General features: G+C 41.7%; 1 protein-coding gene across 2 annotated transcripts in view; it reads left to right on the top strand.

Moving 5' to 3' along the window:
- The window catches only part of ABCD3 (ATP binding cassette subfamily D member 3), a 136,511-nt gene that overhangs the window by 33,813 nt on the left and 83,133 nt on the right, over positions 1-19,565 (top strand). Inside the window, exons 2-5 of one of the 2 annotated variants that reach the window (XM_082266467.1) lie at positions 6,822-6,858; positions 11,036-11,134; positions 11,252-11,340; positions 13,312-13,381. In XM_082266467.1, coding sequence (XP_082122593.1) covers positions 6,822-6,858; positions 11,036-11,134; positions 11,252-11,340; positions 13,312-13,381 — 295 coding nt within the window. The remainder of the gene's footprint in view (positions 1-6,821; positions 6,859-11,035; positions 11,135-11,251; positions 11,341-13,311; positions 13,382-19,565) is intronic. The other variant, XM_082266466.1, reaches the window with a different exon arrangement.

The following is a 19,565-nucleotide window of genomic DNA, read 5'->3' as shown; positions in this document are numbered from 1 at the left end:
TATCTTTAATTTGTACATATGTGAGTGGCATATTCAATAACATTTATAAACTGAATTATGCTATGTGACATCATTTTACCCTTACATGATTAATATTTGGAATATCGTCAATATCGGCCAGTTCCAGGGTCGATACAGATATATATCGGCAAAAGTCAATATCGGCCCTCGATATAGATCGACAAAAGTCCTTGCCGATAATCGGTCGATCCCTAGGCTGTACACACGATCTAAAAATCGGACGACATGTCGCCCGTTTTTTCTTGCATGCTAGTTGCATTTCGAAAATGGAGAGGTTACTAAAGTTACGAAAATTCTCGTATGACGGAATAAAAAATCAAAATTGATGTAATGTATTGTATTTTGGACAGGCACTGTACTGAGTAAACTAAAATTGTGTCAGTCAAAACTTAAGAGCGTGGTGTGGGGCCGAGCTGGCATGTGCGACTGAATAGTCCCAAACAGCCCAGCTCAGGATCACGCATGCACTAGTGCCCTCATAAAAAGCTTCTTCCTATGAGGGCACTCAGGAGGAGGAGCCAGGAATGCCGGCGGGGGAATCCAGAAGAGGAAGATGGGGGGCTGCTCTGTGCAAAATCACTGCACAAAGAAGGTAAGTGTGATGTGTTTAAAAAAAAAAAAAACAAAAACCTGTTCCCACTTTGCCCGGACTGCTAGTTGCCATTGCCCACAGCCTCTTGGGGAAACTTCATAGGTCCCAGAAGGCTACAGGACCACTCACACAGGGAAGCCACAAGGAGTCACAGCTGGCTTCCCACAGTTAGTATGGTGGCGCTGGGAACCTGAAGGTTGGCAAAGAACTGTCCCGAACTAGGACAGCACTGGATCTCTGGACAGGTAAGTATCCTTTTTAATTAGCCCTGGTTCACACCAGTGTGATTTGTCATGCAATTTGACAGTCCCATATCACTGGCAATAGAACTGTTTAAAACCGTTTAAAGCCGCATTGGTATTGTGCTGAAGTAGCGCAATTTTAAAGCCACACTGGTGTGAACTAGGGCTAAAAATCAGCAATTGCAGTATTTTGAATCGTTTTGCTAGAGATATGAGGTTTACGTTAAATGCACCACATCCCAAGTTTTAAAAACATTTTTTTTCGAGGAATGCATAAGGGGATTTTTAAGGTGCTTTTCAATAAAGAATTAGACATTCTAGCTAAAAACAGCTTTTTATTTCAAATATCCAAAGTTAAAAGAATGAACATGACGAATACCGTTAGGGTTCTTACTTGTTTAACAAACTGACAATGTTTCTTATTTATCTATAGTATTATGTACAAGGCTCTAGAAGTCTCCTGAGGAAGCCACAGTTTTGGTGAAACACGTTGCGTGGATACCTCTGTACAATGACCGTATGAATTTGTCATGTTGGTTCCTTTAATGCTTTTTTTTTTTTTTTTTTTAACTTTGGATATTTGAAATAAAGCAGTTTTTAGCTAAAATGTCTAATTCTTTGTTGATGAGCACCTTAAAAATCCCATTCGGTATTCTTCGAAAAAAATGTTCAGCAGTTACAGGTGGTGCCGTGTTACGAACAAGATAGGGACTGTGGGTTTGTTCTGAAGTGGAATTTGTTTGTAAGTTGGAACATTGTAAGTTTTTATAAGTGTAGCTCCAGCTAAAACAATAATTTTTACGTTTTTTGGATAGCATAGGGAAGGTGTAACACCCTGTACCATTTGTTTTGCTGTCTGTACTCCCGCTTCAGAAGATTTCACCTCACTTTCAGTCCCTGGGGCAATTGGATTTTGAAAAATTTGGCTTGTTGTATAAACAAGGATTAGTGATAAAGCTTCATTGGAGACACCTTTTTCCCATGAGAACTCTTACAGGAGTGAATTTCCCTTCCTAGGGGGAGATTTCCTTTCACTTCCTGTTGTCTTCCTCCATTTGTAAGTTGGATGTTTGTAACCCGGGGACCGCCTTTATTTGCTTTTGTTGAAAACAATAAGTCACTCCAGTCCAAGTATAGAAAATAGTATTTACTCGTACTCTGCTAAAAGTTGGAACCCTGAGTTTACGAAGCTTTAGCAAGTGTTGCCAAATATTTATCTCTGCTCTTTTCTAGAGATCATTTAAGGACATTTCAGCAAAGCTTTTTCCTCCTGCTGCTATTAATTAGCTTGCACCTTATTTTTGACTATAGTTTATCATATATTTTTATCACATTTAAAGAGGTTGTAAACTCATTAAATTTATTTTTTTTCCAACCTGCATCGCATACAAGCTCATTATGAAATACTTACCTTGTTCAGTCGCCCGTCTTCCGGGATCACGGCATCCGGCCATCTGAAGGAACGGCACGGGGGCTCTGAAGGAACGGCACCAGCGGCCGTTCCTTCAGAGCGCATGCGCCAATGATGTCACTGGCTGCATTTAAGGTAAATATCTCAGAAACGGTACATGTTTAGGAGATGTTTACAGTACCTATAGGTAAGCCTTATCATAGGCTTACCTATAGGTAAAAGTTGCAGAGGAGGGTTTACTTCCTCTTTAAGGAACCTCAAAAGTCCTAGAGTAGTTAATTACTTTTTTTTTAAATGTTAACAGCAGTCTGAATTGACTTTTTATATTGGCTACTTTTTGTGAAACATTATTCTTTATATTACATAAGGTGTTGTGTCTGCTTTTCCGTTTCTGCTGAATTTTCTGCTATTGGCGGACTTACGGTAATGATGTAAGAATGCCAAATCTGTACCATTATGTGCTTTACCTCTCTTGTGACCTATTTTATTATATATATATATATATATATATATATATATATATATATATATATATTTATTTATTATTTTTTTTTTTTTTTTATTTTTTTTTTATTTTTTATTTTTTTTTTTTTTTTTCAGGAAAAGGTAAACAACTACTGGTATTAGCAGAAAGCCACTTAGAGCCGGTTCACATAGGGGTGACCCGACTTGCCGGGGCGACCTGTGAAGTCGCGGTGCACAGCGCGCACCGTGACCTTGGAGCGACATGCAGGGACTTCATATCATTGAAGTCAATGCAGGTCGCTCCAGGTCGCCCCAAAGTAGTACAGGACCCTTTTTCTAAGTCTGAGCGACTTTTGTCGCTCCTATTAGAACGGGTCCTGTGCTAATCTATGGCAGGCGACCCACGGCGACTTGTCAGGCGACCAGGTCACCTGACAAGTCACCCCAGTGTGAACCGGCTCTTAGGCATCTTGCACACGGCAGCTTAAAAAAGCTCAGTACAGCTTTATTTTTATTTTTTTTTTTTAGCTAAAATACAGCCCATTCATTGTAATGTACACACACACAGGCGCGTAAATGAGCTCCGTGTATTCTTCAGTAAGAACAAAATAAAAAAAATCTGCATTTTTGGACAGTAATTTACACCTTCGTGGTCTGGATTAAGACAAGTACACAATTGCGCACAAATAAACGAACATTCTGTTGATCTGAAAAATGCTAATTTCCATTTTTTACAAAATCGCGTGAATACATTTGCGTGTAAGGACGCAAAAAGACGAGAGAAGACGCAAATTTGCGTAAAAGCATATGCGCGAAAATGCGCGCATTTCAATATGACAAATTTACAGCTGGAAAAGGAGATGCTCAAACGGGAGGATCGTGTGTAAGAGGCCTTTAAGCGGAGTTCCAGGCAGTTTTTTTTTTCCCCCATAAAAAAACACCACTGCACCGGTCGCAGGTTATCTAATCCATTCTGGCATATGTTGTAAATGTAATCTTTTTTTGTTATATTGTTCAATGTACTCACAGTAACCTCTGTAACAAGAATGCTCCCATCTTCAGTGTGGGCATCTGAAACCCGCTCGTAGCTTCTTCCGGAATACGGTGCTGCTGGCTACCCAGCATGCACCTCCTGATTTCACGCATGTACAAAGCACGACACACTGATTGAAGCGGAGGATGGCCATTGACTTCTGGGAATAATGCCACTTGTATCCCAGGAGCCAACAGGCATGACATGACATGACGTAGCAGCGAGGTACAGTGGAAGTGGAGCTATTTACCGATCAAAAATGGTAATATGCTTTACAAAAAAAAAAAAAAACGAATTATGTATGTATGTGTGTGTGTATATATATATATATATATATATATATATATATATGTATGTATGTATGTATGTATATGTGTGTGTGTGTGTGTGTATATATATATATATAAATTTCTTTTTGTTTTTTTTTTTAGTTTTGGATGATATAGTTAAGGCTTAGAGACCCCACAAGTTGCCAACAGCCTTTTCTATCTTGTAAGCTCCTCCACAACCTCTTGATCCATGTGGTACTTCAATCCTTTGCATATATTGCATTTCATTATAGGTTTTTTTTTTTTTTTTTTTTTCTGAAGGCCATATCAAAATTGTGAATTGCTAGATGCACACTTTTTGGTGCTTTTCCATATTCCTTATAATAGCCTGCCAGGTCATTACACTGACACATTCTTTAGAAGCGGTGCCTGTCCTCCTAGTCTAGTAATCTTTGAACTGTGTGCCAGTTGTTTTAGTAGGTTAGAGGTTTTACAAGGCATTGGGTGAAAGAGTATTGACTGCACGTGTTTAACAAGTACCTTGTCTGTCGTACCTGTGAACTTATTAGTATAAGTCTTCCAGGTTTGCAAAGACATGATTTACTCCTAGAAAACTACAGCCTGCCATATGACCTGAATGAACTCTGTCACAGGGCTGCCTTACATTGCATTGGACTTGGTGTAATCCGGTTGTTGAACAGAGACAGCCGTCATCACGATCAGTGCTTTATAAAGAGCTAGTTAGATATACAAATTCAGTAAATATATTGTACATATTGATTTGACCACTTCCAGTCTGGGTCTTTTCTGGCACTTTTTGTTCACATGTAACAATCAGTATTTTTTTGCTAGAAAATGACTTACCCCTAAACATTATTTATATATATATATATATATATATATATATATATATATAATATACATTTTTTAAAAGCAGAGGCCCCAGAGATTATATTGGTGGGTTTTGCAATTTTTTATGTGTCACACAGTATTTATTGCACAGTGGTTTTTTTAAACGCAATATTATGGGAAAATGCACTATTTTGAATTCTTTTGCAAAAAAACACAAAAGGTAACCCTTTTCTTTTTTGTAAAATATGAAAGATGAAATCACGCCGAGTAAATAGATACCAAACATGTCACGCTTTAAAATTGTACACGCCTGTGCAGCGGCGACAAACGACATACATTTTACTATCCTATTTATAGGCGATGCTTTAAAAGCCTTTATAGGTTACTACTTTATTAGATTTAAAGAGAAAGCTTGGTGCTAATTACTGCCCATGATCTGACGTTCACGTTGATAAACTCACATGTGTGGGACGATTGCTGTTTGCATGTGTGCAGGACCAAAGAGTGCATTCGCCTTTACACGCAAGCACAGGAGCATGGGGGCACTTTACATTTTTATTTTTTTAATATTTTTTTTTTCTCACTGTTGCTTTATTTTTTATTTATCACTTTTATTGCTGTCACAAGGAAAATAAACATCCTTGTCAACGCAATAGTCATGTGACAGATACTCTTCATAAAGAGATCTGGGGTCTAAAAGACCCCAAATCCCTCCTATGCACTTAAAAGCATTCAAAAAGACCAAGATCTGTGTTTCTGAATACTTTAGACTTTCAAAAAATGGCGCTGATGGGTTCCGAGTAAACAGAAAGTGATATCATGTCATAGCTTCCGGGGTACTATTACCAACAGCCGATCCCAGTCTGGCCAGCCAGAGGATGCATCGGCTGGTCGAATGGGTCTCCCAGTGGTACGGAAGAGCTCAAGAGAGCTGCGGAAGGCGGGGCGTCCCCCTCCCGTTGCTTATAAAACCAATCGAGCGGCTATTGCTATTACAAGAGAGCTGATCGTTGGCTCTAAAAAACAGTACTGGGTTGATTGCAGCTGCAGGCATCACCTTGGTCCTCCGGGGTCCTGCGACGAAAGTCCTGAGACGTATGGGTACATTGCTGGACAGGAAGTTGTTAAAGTGGTTGTAAACCCTTGCGTATCCTCAGTAAAGTGACTGGCCTCAGGTGATACATGGAGATGAAAAGAAATCCTCCTACATAAGTTGAACCTTTTTATCTACAGCAGTATTTCCCCCTACATTTATTCAAAGTGCTGAATTTTCATAAGATCTCTGTTCTGAAAAGCAGGGGGTGGGGAGCTGAAGTTACATCAGTGAGGAGAGATCTGAGAGCGGATTGGAGAAAAGGGACACACCCCCTGCACATAGGAACAGCTGAGGCTTTCAATCAGCTGGGGCTCCTCCCCGCGTCACCATTTTTCTCTTGGTGTCAGGAAAACCTGTCAGAAGTGACTCGGGCAGATAGCAGAGGAATGAAGCAGCCAACAGAAATGACACTTCGTGGTCTGGATTAAGACAAGTACTCAATAGAGGGATATGCTTTGTTCATATTTCATGTCTGAGATTTACAACCACTTTAAGCAAAAAGCTCTCACTTATTGCTTTTATCCCACGCTTCCCTACCGTTTTGACTAATGTAGTCACCCCTACAGTCAGGTGAAGTTGGATTTTCTTGCTTGTCTTTGTCACCAGACGACCCTTTTTAAAAATCATACCAAGTTGTAGAAATGTGCTAGCGACTAAACTAAACCAAACTAAACTAAAGTTTGTATTCTGCTTTGACTTTAAAAGTTTTGAATTTAAAGTTTATGTATTTCTTTTTAACTTGTTATATGGTAAATTAGCTAACGTTCAAAACATCTCATTTTAGCTTTTTTTTTTGTGTTGCTGTATATTTAAAACTGTCATTTTTATTTTTTCAAACAGGAAGAAGAGTGGGAGGACTCAAGTACAGAACAATGAGGTGATTGCGCCTTTTGTCTTTGTTTAAGCTTTATAGATAGTTTTTTTTTTTTTCTTCCGTTCAACCCATTGGTCTAAACGAAAAAAAAAACTGAGATTGCTGTACTATCACAAGAGAGGTTAGTACAGTTGGAACACACCAGTTAGCGTTCGCAGCCATTGGCTGCCAGTGCTGATCTAATGCTGGTTTTCCAGCATGCCTGTTTGACAGAAGCCGGTCAGGGAGCTTTACACATGGATCAAATGTCAGCAGCTTCCTGCCGAACAGACCGTTTTTGGCCCCGTGTCTACTCATCATTACCAAAATGGTGACCCTCAATATTGACTTTATTAAACATATACCTTTCACCTCAGTGGCCTAAAGTGTATATGTACACACAACTTTTTTTTTGTTTTTCTTTGAACACAATTGTGGATTGATAGACCTCTGTCAAATTTTACTGCTTGGAGAGATTTCCCTTATTTTCTGTGCTGGAGACAGAAAATCTGCCGTTAGGAAACAGGCAATAAACAGTTGACAGGTCTTCTAGCATTCTCCTACTTAAAGTGGAGTTCCACCCACTTTTGGCACCTTTCGGGGGGGGGGGGGGGGTACCTGTTTTTGACAGGTACCCTTCCCTACTTGCGGGAACGGCGCCGCGGCGAAGTGAGGACCCCCTCCTCCTATCCTCTGCCACCAAGCCAATCCGAATACACAGCGCACTTTGCGCATGCGCAGTAGGGACCACCCGCCCGTGAAGCCGCAAGGCTTCACTGCTGGGTTCCCTGAACGGCAATGGTGGTGGGAGCACCCGACAGCAGATGGAAATATCGGCTGCGGTGCCAACATTGCTGGACTCCAGGACAGTTAAGTGTCCTAATATTAAAAGTCAGCAGCTACAGTATGTGTAGCTGCTGAATTTTAATATTTGGAGGGGGGCGGAACTCCGCTTTAAAAAAAAAAAATCTTTGTGTTGCGATTAGAGGCATTTCCCTTCACTTTCTGTCCTGGGGCAATCTTTTCTCTAGACAGGAACTGAAGGAATTTCTCCAGCACAGCCTCCAATAGAAGTAAAAGCTGACAGGTTCTAACCCTGTCCCACTTTAGCTAAAAATTATTTTTTTTTAGTTTTGAATATAGAGCCACTAACGAGATCTTGCTAGGGACTGCAAATAGGTTAAATGGGTAGCTGGCCATACAGTTTTGTTTTGTTTTTTTTCTTCTCGTTCCACCATCTACACAATGAAGGTGGATGGAGAAATCTCTCCCTCTCGCCCGCCAAGAGATTTTTTTCAGACAGAGCCAGCACACCTCATCAGAATACAGCTGATTAGCTGAAGCGGCTGATTCATGGGAAATTTTCCAACATATTCCTTAAACAGAAATTGATCAAACAATCAACTGTTGCGTGGAGGAGGCAATGCGCTAATCGAAATGTAGCCAGTCCCCGCTAGACTGGTAATTTTGATCAGTGTATGGCCAGCTTAAAATGCTTGAAAATGGGTGTCCACATTTAAAGTGAGCAGAAACCTGCAGACTCAGGATTAAAATGTTCTTGAAATGCTGAAAAGCAAACATTTTGTACATGAGCCCTAATGAAAGAGCTTATAGAAGAGATTCAACTCTGCTTTAAAAAAAACAAAAACTTAAGTGTGTATTCTTAAAAAGAAAAGTCAACTGCTACAAATACTTTAGCAGCTTCATTTTAATAATCGGACACTCGCCTGTCCAGGGATCCAGCGCTGTCCTCTCTCGGGCCAGTTCTTAGCCTATTGTCGGGTTGACACAAATATGAAAAATACAATAAAAAAACTTAAAAAAGAAAAAATAGATTACAAGTCACTTAAAGTTATATTGAATTTTTGTTTATCAAAATAATAAACATGATGTAATCTTATATAGTAGAAAAGCTCTCACACTAAAAAGTATATTTCAATAAAACTGTGTAAATGTGATAACCAAATTATAAATAAATATGCCGCAGCTTAAAATCGTAAAATCAATATCCAAAAGCGAAAATTATATTCCCACAAGCTGCGCAAAACACCCTTAAATGAATAGGTGCCCAAATAGATACATAGAATAGTCACTATATAAAGTGTTTCAGCAAATCAATAAAATTACAATTATTTAACAAATATAACATGAAATCGTGCACATAAATTCCAAAAAGTGCAACATAAAGTCCATTAAATCCAATGTGCTCAAATCGTAACCTGTGAAAAAATAGAGCTCCGTGCTGAATAATGGGTCACCTCTTGAATCCACCACCTCGTGATTCCTCTCCCATCAGCTCACAACTCACCCCATAAAGATGCCCCCCATTTACATGGTCAGGGCTACAAGCGCAGTGATAACCACCATTAAATCCAGGGATCCTCCTTAGATTGTTCACTAAGACCAGGTTTTTCCTCTCCCATGTACATAAGAAGAAACAAAGGGGAATCCACTAGTGCAATACGGTTTAAAACCAAATTTATTGTTAAATCCAACATAATTGCACTCACACAACTTAAAATATTCAGCGCATGTAAATACAGGGGTCTGGGGTGTTTCCCACGTCCTCACCACCTCCATGCTGGTGAACCGGACATAGAGGGACCACCGCCGCTCACCCAATCACTTCTCCAGTCTGCCGTGTAGCCACGACTGATGCATTTCGTCATGTCCGACTTTTCATAAACATGTCCGACTTCCCTGCACTTGCAATGGTTTTCACAGTACAGCCCTGTTCCTCCTCTGCTTAGGTCCCCCACCGGAGCTCTGGCTCCTCCTATTGGGCGAATGCCCCCAAAGAAAGCCACTTTCTGTCGGTGTACTCCTGCGGGCTGGCTCCCGAGCCACCCTGTCTGCGTGCAGTGACACACGGCATCTTGGGCCCCACTTCCTCGTCTCAGAGTTTGATTGACAGCAGTGAGAGCCAATGGCTCCCATTGCTATCAATCTGCCCAGTGAGGAGGGACAGAGCTGGGAGAGCCGCTACTCTTGTTGGAGCTGGATTGAGATCTGGCTCAGTTAAGTATACAAGGGGGGCTGGGGTAATCCTGTGACACAGGTTTTTTTTTTTTTTTACCTTAAACTGATTGTAAGCCCTCTCCTATGCCCAGTGAAGTGAATAGCTTCAGATATACGCAGAAATGAAACAGATACTCCTAAATAAGTTTATCTGCAGTCTTCTCTTCCCTACATCCCTTCAGAAGGGCATAAAAATCCTTTTCGATCTGTTAGTATCACAGCGGAGAAGACGGAAAGCTGCAGTTAGTGCGTGGGAGCGGATTGGTGGAAAGGCACACCCCCCCCTTCACACAGCACACAGGAGCAAATGAAGGATACATAGATGTGTTGTCAATAGACCAACTGTGTGCTGAGCTCCCTCCTCCATCACAAATTTATCTGCTGTGTTGGAAAAACTTCTCAGAAGTGAGACATGCTGATAACAGAGGAACGAAGCTCCAGAGAGAAACCACACTTAGAGCTGTAGGGGCAGAACAAAGTAAGTACTACAGATATGTGTTTTGTTCAGATTTCATGACTGAGGTTTACAAGCACTTTAATGCATAGAATGCATTAAGGTAAAAAACCTGCCTTTAAAACCACTTTAAAGGGATTGTAAAGGCAGATAGTTTTTTTTTTTGTTATCTTAATGCATTCTATGCGTTAAGATAAAAAAAATCCTGTGTGCAGCAGCCCCTCTCAGCCCCCCTAATACTTACCTGAGCCCATCATTATCCAGCAATGTTGCAGGAGTATCTCAGCTGCCCGGGACTCCCCTTCTCATTGGCTGAGACAGCAGTGCAGTGGGATTGGCTCCCGCTGCTGTCAATCAATGTCAGTCAGCCAATCAGTAGAGGGGGAGGAGCCCGGTAGTTGCTCCGTGTCTGAATGGACACAGGGAGCTGTGACTCCGATCGGGTGCCTCCATAGCAAGCTGCTTGCTGTGGGGGCACTCAACAGGAGGGAGGGGAGCACAGAAGAGGGACCCGAGAAGAGGCCTTTAATGTTATGACGCCCTGAAAATTTGAAGGCCTATGTAAGGTTTAAAGCATACATTTGGTAGTGCATTTGATGCAAATGGGAATGTATGAATGTATGATCTGTGAAGAGGTCAGTAGAACGTTTCCTAAGGAAATCTTATTGTAAATTATGATAAGTGGAGAACCTACCTGAATGTTTCATTTCAAGCCTTTTCTTTTTACAGAAAGAGGGGAAGAAAGAAAAGGCTGTGGTTGACAAAGTCTTTTTTGCAAGAATTGGCCGCATCTTAAGAATATTGGTCCCTAAAACGATCAGTAAGGAGGTCAGTACATTGTGTCCATCTGTTAACCCATGTAAAGGAGTATCTTCTATTCCTCTGTAGTATAGTTTATGCCTTCGTTATGTTTTGTGGTCACTAACTAAATTGTTTGTTTTGTAGAGTGGATATCTGCTACTCATAGCTGTCATGCTGATAGCACGCACGTACTGTGATGTCTGGATGATACAGAATGGCACTTTTATTGAGAGGTATTTAAATGTATTTTTCTGACAGCTGTCTCAGATTTGCCCGCACCGATGTAATTAGATAGGTTCATAATAGGAATGGGAAGTACACTAATTCTCAGTACACTGAGCCATTTAGAATAATAGATGGAACTAAAGGCTGCAAATATTTGCCACTTAAACTGCAATTTATTATATTAATTGTAAAAACACCTGCGTAGAGTTTCAAAGCAGATTTCCTGAGGCAAGAACAAACTGCTGCCACTGGTAGCTTTTGTTTGCTCTTGTTATTATTGTACATTGTATTGTTATCAGGATTCTTAGAGGACCTAAACTCCGAAAGCTGCGCCCCCACCCCAAAAAAGCAGAGGGCAAAACTAGTCCCTAGTAATACTTGTGGTCAACCTGCAGCTGATCTTTTGCTGACTTACCATGCTTAGTTTTCACTGTCTGTGTGGATGTGATCTTCCAGGTAGATGCAGGGATTTGCTTGTCATGTTTCTGAAAACTGGTGTTCTGATGAATGATGGAGCAATAACCAAGAAGTAGCAGGAATGATTGAGAAAGCACAGATCCACAAAATGAGAAAGCAGAGGCAAAGGAGGTCCTTTGCATTGCAGGTCCCCAGGTACAGCTACCACAAGAACAATGCGCATCACAGCAGTGACATCACTCAATCTAACGTCCCATTTTGTGAAGCTACCTTAAGGGCACAGGGGTTGATTTACTAAAGGCAAATATACTGAGCACTGCAAGTGTTCTTTCTCCAGAGCTTAGTAAATGAGGTAAAATTTCACATTGCAAAGAATATTCAATCGCATGCAAGAAAAATAAAAAAGCATTTTTGGTTGTACATGATCGGATGATAGAAACCAGCAGAGCTTCCACATGTCTTGGGAGCTTCCACGTGTCCTGGGAGCTTCCACGTGTCCTGGGAGCTTCCACGTGTCTTGGGAGCTTCCACGTGTCTTGGGAGCTTCCACGTGTCTTGGGAGCTTCCACGTGTCTTGGGAGCTTCCACGTGTCTTGGGAGCTTCCACGTGTCTTGGGAGCTTCCACGTGTCTTGGGAGCTTCCACGTGTCTTGGGAGCTTCCACGTGTCTTGGGAGCTTCCACGTGTCTTGGGAGCTTCCACGTGTCTTGGGAGCTTCCACGTGTCTTGGGAGCTTCCACGTGTCTTGGGAGCTTCCACGTGTCTTGGGAGCTTCCACGTGTTTTGGGAGCTTCCCCTTGTTTTTGGGAGCTTCCCCTTGTTTTTGGGAGCTTTGCCCTCGTTTCAGAGCTTTGCCCTCGTTTCAGAGCTTTGCCCTCGTTTCAGAGCTTTGCCCTCGTTTCAGAGCTTTGCCCTCGTTTCAGAGCTTTGCCCTCGTTTCAGAGCTTTGCCCTCGTTTCAGAGCTTTGCCCTCGTTTCAGAGCTTGCCCTCGTTTCAGAGCTTGCCCTCGTTTCAGAGCTTGCCCTCGTTTCAGAGCTTGCCCTCGTTTCAGAGCTTGCCCTCAGATCTAGAGCAAATGCACTTCAAAGTGCACTTGCAGTGCACAGTTTATTTGCCTTTAGTAAATCGACCTCCCTGTGTCTTAGATGGTCTCACATGAGATATTCAGCTGTGAGGTACAGGGTTGCATAGGCACAGGAATAACATTACTATTTTCAAAGAAATTGATAACAAAAAGATTTTTTTTTTTTTTTTTAACATATTTCCACCCATGGTGTGTTTAGGGCCTGTGCACCTGCATGGATGTGACATTGGAAGCAGCGGCTGTGTCCTATTTGAAAGGGCCGTCACATGTGACACAGATTCATATGCCCTGCCTGAATGAGGCCTTTGTGGGCAACCAATTTATGATCTCCAATATTGTTTTATTTTACATATTTACTGTCTTTAATTATTAGATTGTGTAATTTTTTACTATGCATGTCTTCAGTCTTGTTATGATATATATTGGCAGATGGAATCTAGTTACATAAGTGTTATTTTCTCCTGATTCTTGTTTCAGTGGAATCATAAGCAGGAATAAAGCAGTTTTCAAGAAATATTTTTTCCAGTATATAGCTTCAATACCCCTGGTAAACTTTTGAGGGAATCTGTTGGCTGTGAAAGCATGACATTAACTATTGCTTTTTTATGTAATGGTGCATGGCTGCAGCACAGAGTGAACTGTTTGTATATGCTTCATATGTACAGTCAAGTGAAAAAGTAAGTACATCCCATGGAACTTGTTGTTTTTTTTCCCCCCACATATAATATTTGAACAGGCAAACTTTAGATCTTGATTCAAGAAATGTTAAGTTTACTTACTCCTTTTAATTGTGTATTGTGAAAAACATAAGTATACCCTTGACCTCAGAATCTGGTCTTGTCCCTTTAGCAGAAAGAATGTATTATAGGTATATTGTTTAACTGCCCAACAGTCTGGGACATCTCCTCCATCCAAAGTTCCTTCAGGCACAACTTGTCTGTTTGTTTTTCTTGCACACTCTGTCCGTATTTGAATGCCCCGTAACATTCATTGGCATTCATATCAGAGTTTTGGCTAAACCAGTCCATAGCCCTCCATTTCTTTTTTGTAAATAGATCCTTGGTGGATCTGATAGCGTGGTCAAATTTTTATCATGTTGATCTTTCAACTTCACCTTTGGGGCACATGGCCTTATATTCTATTTGGGCGTGCTTTGATATGATTTAGATGTCTGGCAGCTGCCCAGGCCCTGATGCAGCAAAGCAATCCCAAACCATGCTTTAACCACTTGCCGACTGCCGCACGACTATTTACGTCGGCAGTCAGCCCCTCACAGGCAAAGCGACGTAGGGCTACGTCGCTAGCCTGTAAGGGTTTTGGGAGCGAGCGCACGCCGCCAGATGCGCGCTCCCGCTCTGTCACGGACCCCCCCACGCGTGTGCCCGGTGGACCCGATGTTCGCCGGGCATTCGCGATCGTCCGTGACAGCGGGAGAAAGGCAGGCGGCTAGTGTAAACAAAGCCGTCTGTCAGTCTCCCCTGTGTAAGAATGGTGATCAAACGGTTCTAATATGTAGGACCGTTGATCACTGTTCTTACACATCAAGCCACAGCAAATCACAGTTAGAAACACGCCCCTAGGACACACTTAACCCCTCCCTCTCCAATACATATAATTCCTTCCCTGCCAGTGTCATTTTTACAGTAACAGTGCATATGTATAGCACTGATTACTGTAGTAATGTCACTGGTAACCCCAAAAGTGTCAAAAATGTCAGTCAAGGGTCCGATCTGTCCGCCCCAATGTCGCAGTCCCGCAAAAAAAATCGCAGATCGCCGCCATTACGCGTTAAAAAAAAAAAAATGACAAAAATCTTTCCCTTTGTTAGTAATCACAATAACTTTTGCGCAGACTAATCAAGATACGCTTTTTTGCAAATTTTTTATTTTTTTTTTTCTACCAAACCTATGGTAAAAAAAAAAAATTGGCCTAAAATGTTAAGAAATTTTGATTTTTACATTTTTTTGGGGAATTTCATATAAAAAAAATTTAAAAAATATTGTTATTTTTGCAAAATTGATGCTCTTTTTTTTGTTTATAGCGCATGATCAAAAAATCGCACAGGTGATCAAATACCACCAAAAGAAAGCTCTGTTAGTTGGAAAAAAAGGACAAAATTAGTTTAGGTACAGCGTCGCACGACTGCGCAATTGTCCGTTAAAGTCACGCAGTGCCGAATCGCAAAATAGGCCCTGGTCAGGAAGGGGGTAAAATCTTCCGGGGCTTAAGTGGTTAAAGTCGGTATGAGCTTCTAAAATGCTTTTTTGTTTGCGCCAAACATGTCTACGGTTACTCTGGCCAAAAAAGTCTATCTTTGAATAATCAGTCCACAGCACGTGGTTTTCGAAGGCCTTGTCTTTGCCTATACATTTATGTCAAAGTGTAATCTTCCTCTGTGTGTTGGTTGATTTTATTATTTTTTTTTTTTTTTTAGACCATAGCTTTTTCAATAAATACAGGTTAAATTGGTGTAAACTAATTCTGATGGTAGATTCACTTTCAGACCAACTGTTGCAAGAGTTACCTGCAGATCCCTCGGTGAGGAGGGATTCTTGGAGATTCTAAGGCCTCGTGCTTACTGGAGGTTTTTTGGCTTCTGGCTTTTTTTTTCTTTTTTTATACAGCCAGTAAAGTCCCCAGCATGTTATTCTGTGTGTCCATGCACACATAGGCTGTTATCAGCATTTTTTTTTTTCACTGGGGCGTTTTCTGGCTGAAAAAAAAATCCAAACCTAGTGGGTTTTGAGAGGAGTGTTTGAGCTGTAAAACGGATTTAACGCCGTTAAGTGTGCAGGGTTCGTACGGTCCTGGAAAAGTTTTGGAATTTGTAGATGACACTTTCCAGGCCTGGAAAGGTCATGGAAACTTGGGAAACACACTAAGGTTTTGGAAAAGTCATGGAATTATTTACTGTGGAGCGGCGGGGAGCGGATGCTTAATTATTTAAATGTATTATTTTATTCCCTCATGATATTGTATTGCCAGTGCCACCTACTATTTACATTTACTTCGCCTTCCGGGTCCGCAGTATGCGCGTGCGCTGTCACTGGCCAGCAGCAGCCGAGGAGATGATCGTGAACCAATCAGGCAGCGGGGAGGGCCGGCCGCGGTTTGCCTGGAGACACTGCGACTGGCCAGCAGCAGCAATAACAGCCGGGAGATAACAAACCAATCACAGGCAGCGGAAGCGTCACTGGAGGGCGGGCCGGCCGCATAAACGTGATGATGACGCGGAAGGGGGCGGTAACCGCTTCGGTTACCGCACCCCCCGTGTCATCAAGTTCATGCGGCCAGGCCCACCCGCCAGTATTTCGAACATGGGAGAGGCAGCGCTGTCTAGCCACGCTAAAGGTGCAAAGCACCAGTCTGCAGCTGCGTGCTTGACAGCTTCCAATCCGATCGCTGGCTTTTTCACCCGTGAGCCTGAAGTGACACCGGCTCCCAGCTGCGGCAGCGGGGCTTCCATCTTATCCACTGTAAAACAAGGGACCATTTTGAGTCACGCTACTGTATATCCAGAAACGAAACCCTAACTGCAGAGGTACTGTACACTACAAAGATTGTCATCTATTTTAGTAAAAATATGCTGGGTGTGACATGGATTTTCTTCTTATTTAACATGTATACATAGACATTTCATGAAACATTGGGTCATGAATATGTACGTAAAAGTCATGGAAAAGTCATGGAGTTTTATTGGTGAAAATGTGTATGAACCCTGAGTGTGGTAAAACGCATCTAACCGGTGCTGTTTGATCCCATAACTTTTTAAGAGGTGTTTTCTAGCTAAAAAAAGCCAAAGCAGAAAAACGTGTCAAAACGCGGGTGGAGAAACTTGAGTTTTTAACCAATTAAAGACCACCCGCTGCAGTTTTACTGTGGCAGGTCGGCTCTGTCCCTCGAAACAACGTAATTGTACGTCGCTTCGCGGGACTGCCAGCGGGGGCACGCACTCACACTCATTCGCAACAGGGGAAGCCGAACAGTGGGTCTGGCACCCACGATTGCCCCTGGGCACCCATGATCACTCCTCGTGGAGATAAAACGGTGGTCTGCCATTATAAACGTAGCAGACCACTTTTATGTCAGTTATGAACACACGGATCCTGTGTTCCTCTTATTTAGGAACATGGGTCTCTCTGTTCATGCAGAAAGCCCATCCCCCACACAGTTAGAAAGCACCCTCTAGGGATACATTTGACCCTTTGATCGCCCCTGGTGTTAACCCCTTCCGTGCCAGTGTCATTAGTACAGTAACAGTGCATATTTTTAGCACTGATTACTGTAGTAATGTCACTGGTCCCCCCCCCAAAAGTGTCAAAAATGTCAGGTGTCCGATCTGTCCGCCGCAATGTTGCAGTCCTGCTAAAAATCGCTGATCGCTGCCATTACTAATAAAGAAAAAAATTACATAAACCTTTCCCCTATTTTGTAGATGCAATAACTTTTGCGCAAACCAATCAATAAACACTTATTGGGATTTTGTTTTATCAAAAATATGTAGCATAATACAAATTGGCCTAAAATTATAAAATTTGCTTTTTACATTTTTTTATTGGAAATGTTATATTGCTGAAAGTAAAAAAGGTTGTTTTGTTTTTTTTTTTTTGTTTATTACAGAATTGTCGCTCTTTTTTTGTTTATAGCGCAAAAAATAAAAATGGCACAGGTGATCAAATACCCCCAAAAGAAAGCTCTATTTGTGGGGAAAAAAAGGACATCAATAAAAAAGGACACCAATAAAAAAGGACACCAATTTTATTTGGGTGCATTGTTGCACAACTGTGTAATTGTCAGTTAAATTAATTTGTTAAGCCAAGAGTCCTAGGCAAATTAGCAGTAATTTGAAATCTACAGTTGTAGCTCCCTTTCCCTGCACTGGAATTGATTTTTAAATAATTTGAATCTTTTTAAACCCTTGCCAGACTCTCAGGCCTCATGCACATTGGACACTCGCCCAGCTCTTCTAAGTGCCTTTAGACTTGGCAGGCGAAAAGTAGCTTAAAAAATATACCTAAAGCCACACTTTGCAAACGTGTTTAGGCACGTCAAATGTGTGCGTGGGGGGGGGGTCCATTAATTTCATTGGTCAGAATATTCCTTTATTTTGGCACGTGAAATTAACACTTGGGGCACTAAACACACAGCATTTAGGAACGTTTGCAGACATTTAGGCACGTCAAGCATTTTTTTATACTCAAACGCTACTCTCCTGAACAGTGTCAGTAATGTTTTTTTTTATTTTTTTATTTTTAGACCCTAAATGCTCCTTTTCTAATATACCTGTGAACATCTATGTGTGCATGGAAACATAGGCGAATATAGAAGGGTGTTTAGAGGCTGAAAAAAAAGTCAAATGCCTGCAAAATATAGTTTTTTTTTTTTTTTTTTTCAGTCCTGTGTGCCTGAGGCCTTACGCATATACAGTCTCCTTTTGAAGGCTTAAGTGCCGGTTCACACTAGGTCGCTCCGACTTAAGCCTCGTACACACGCAACGATTGTTGGCCGTGAATTTTCGGCCAACGTCCGATCGGCCGATTGTCTGCTTGTTAGTATGATGCTTCCGACAACCGACTGCGACTTTTCGGCCGAACAAAATCTGGTGTGCATGCTATCAAATTTTTGTTGGCCGTCAACAGAACGGCCGTTTTTCGGTCAGTCAGTACAGATTTCGGCAGACAAAAATCTGATGAGCAAGACTGGGCATGCTCAGAGAAGAAAAAACACACAGAAAGTAAACCAGCACATGACATCACTTCTGAAGTTGATTTTTGTTGGCCGAAAAAATTAGTGTGCAGTCTAGGCACATTCCAACCAACAAAACACCACTGGACAAAAGACGGCTGATCGGTCGGTCAACAATCGTTGCGTGTATACGAGGCATTAGGGAGCGACCTGTGAAGCACGACTTCGGCGCAACTTGCACGGACTTCATAAAATGAATGTCAATGCAAGTCGCCTCCAGGTCGCCCCGAAGTAGTACAGGACCCTTTTTCTAAGTCGGAGCGACTTGTGTCGCTCCTATTAGAACCGGTCCTGTACTACAGTGGTCCTCAACCCTGGCCTACAGGGCCCACTAACAGGCCAGATTTGCAAGATAACTGAAATACATCCCACGTGATATCATTTGCTGCTCAGTGATTGCAGTACTCTAGTCTGCATCTCCCCAAGGTAATACTTAAAATCTGGCCTGTTAGTGGGCCTTGAGGACCGGAGTTGAGGACCACTGCTGTACTACACTATGGGAGCGACGGTGCGTGACTTGTCAGGCTGACCAATTCGCCTGACAAGTCGTATTAGTGTGAACCGGCACTAAGAAAGCTGTTAGCATGATAGCGCCATACTCATCAATAGCGAAGTGTACACCAGATCCTAAATATCTGAGATCAGGTACTCCCTAAAGAGGGTCTAATCATTGGCACCTAATCTGAAACGCTGAATTCTAATTTCATTGATGTAGGGGTATACTTCAAACTTCTATATGAAAAAATCTATATTTCTGCTAATTTAGACTATGAGAATAAATACTTCAATGCATTTTTTTGTGTTATTTGGTCCGGTATATCACGGTATATCACCATTATCTGTTGGCAGCATTTGAATAAAGATCTGTTTGCCTGTTGAAATAAGTTAATTTACAATTTCCATGGGATGTACTTATTTTTTTTACATGACTGTATTTTGTAGCAAGTGAACCATTCTGCGCAGGTACAGCACAGTAAAAATTCCTA

This window comes from Pelophylax lessonae (assembly GCF_965119305.1).
Source record: "Pelophylax lessonae genome assembly, chromosome: 8".
In the NCBI taxonomy this organism is placed as follows: Eukaryota; Metazoa; Chordata; class Amphibia; order Anura; family Ranidae; genus Pelophylax; species Pelophylax lessonae.
Note: the sequence above shows the minus strand (reverse complement) of the source record. Positions and strands in the feature narration are given on the sequence as shown.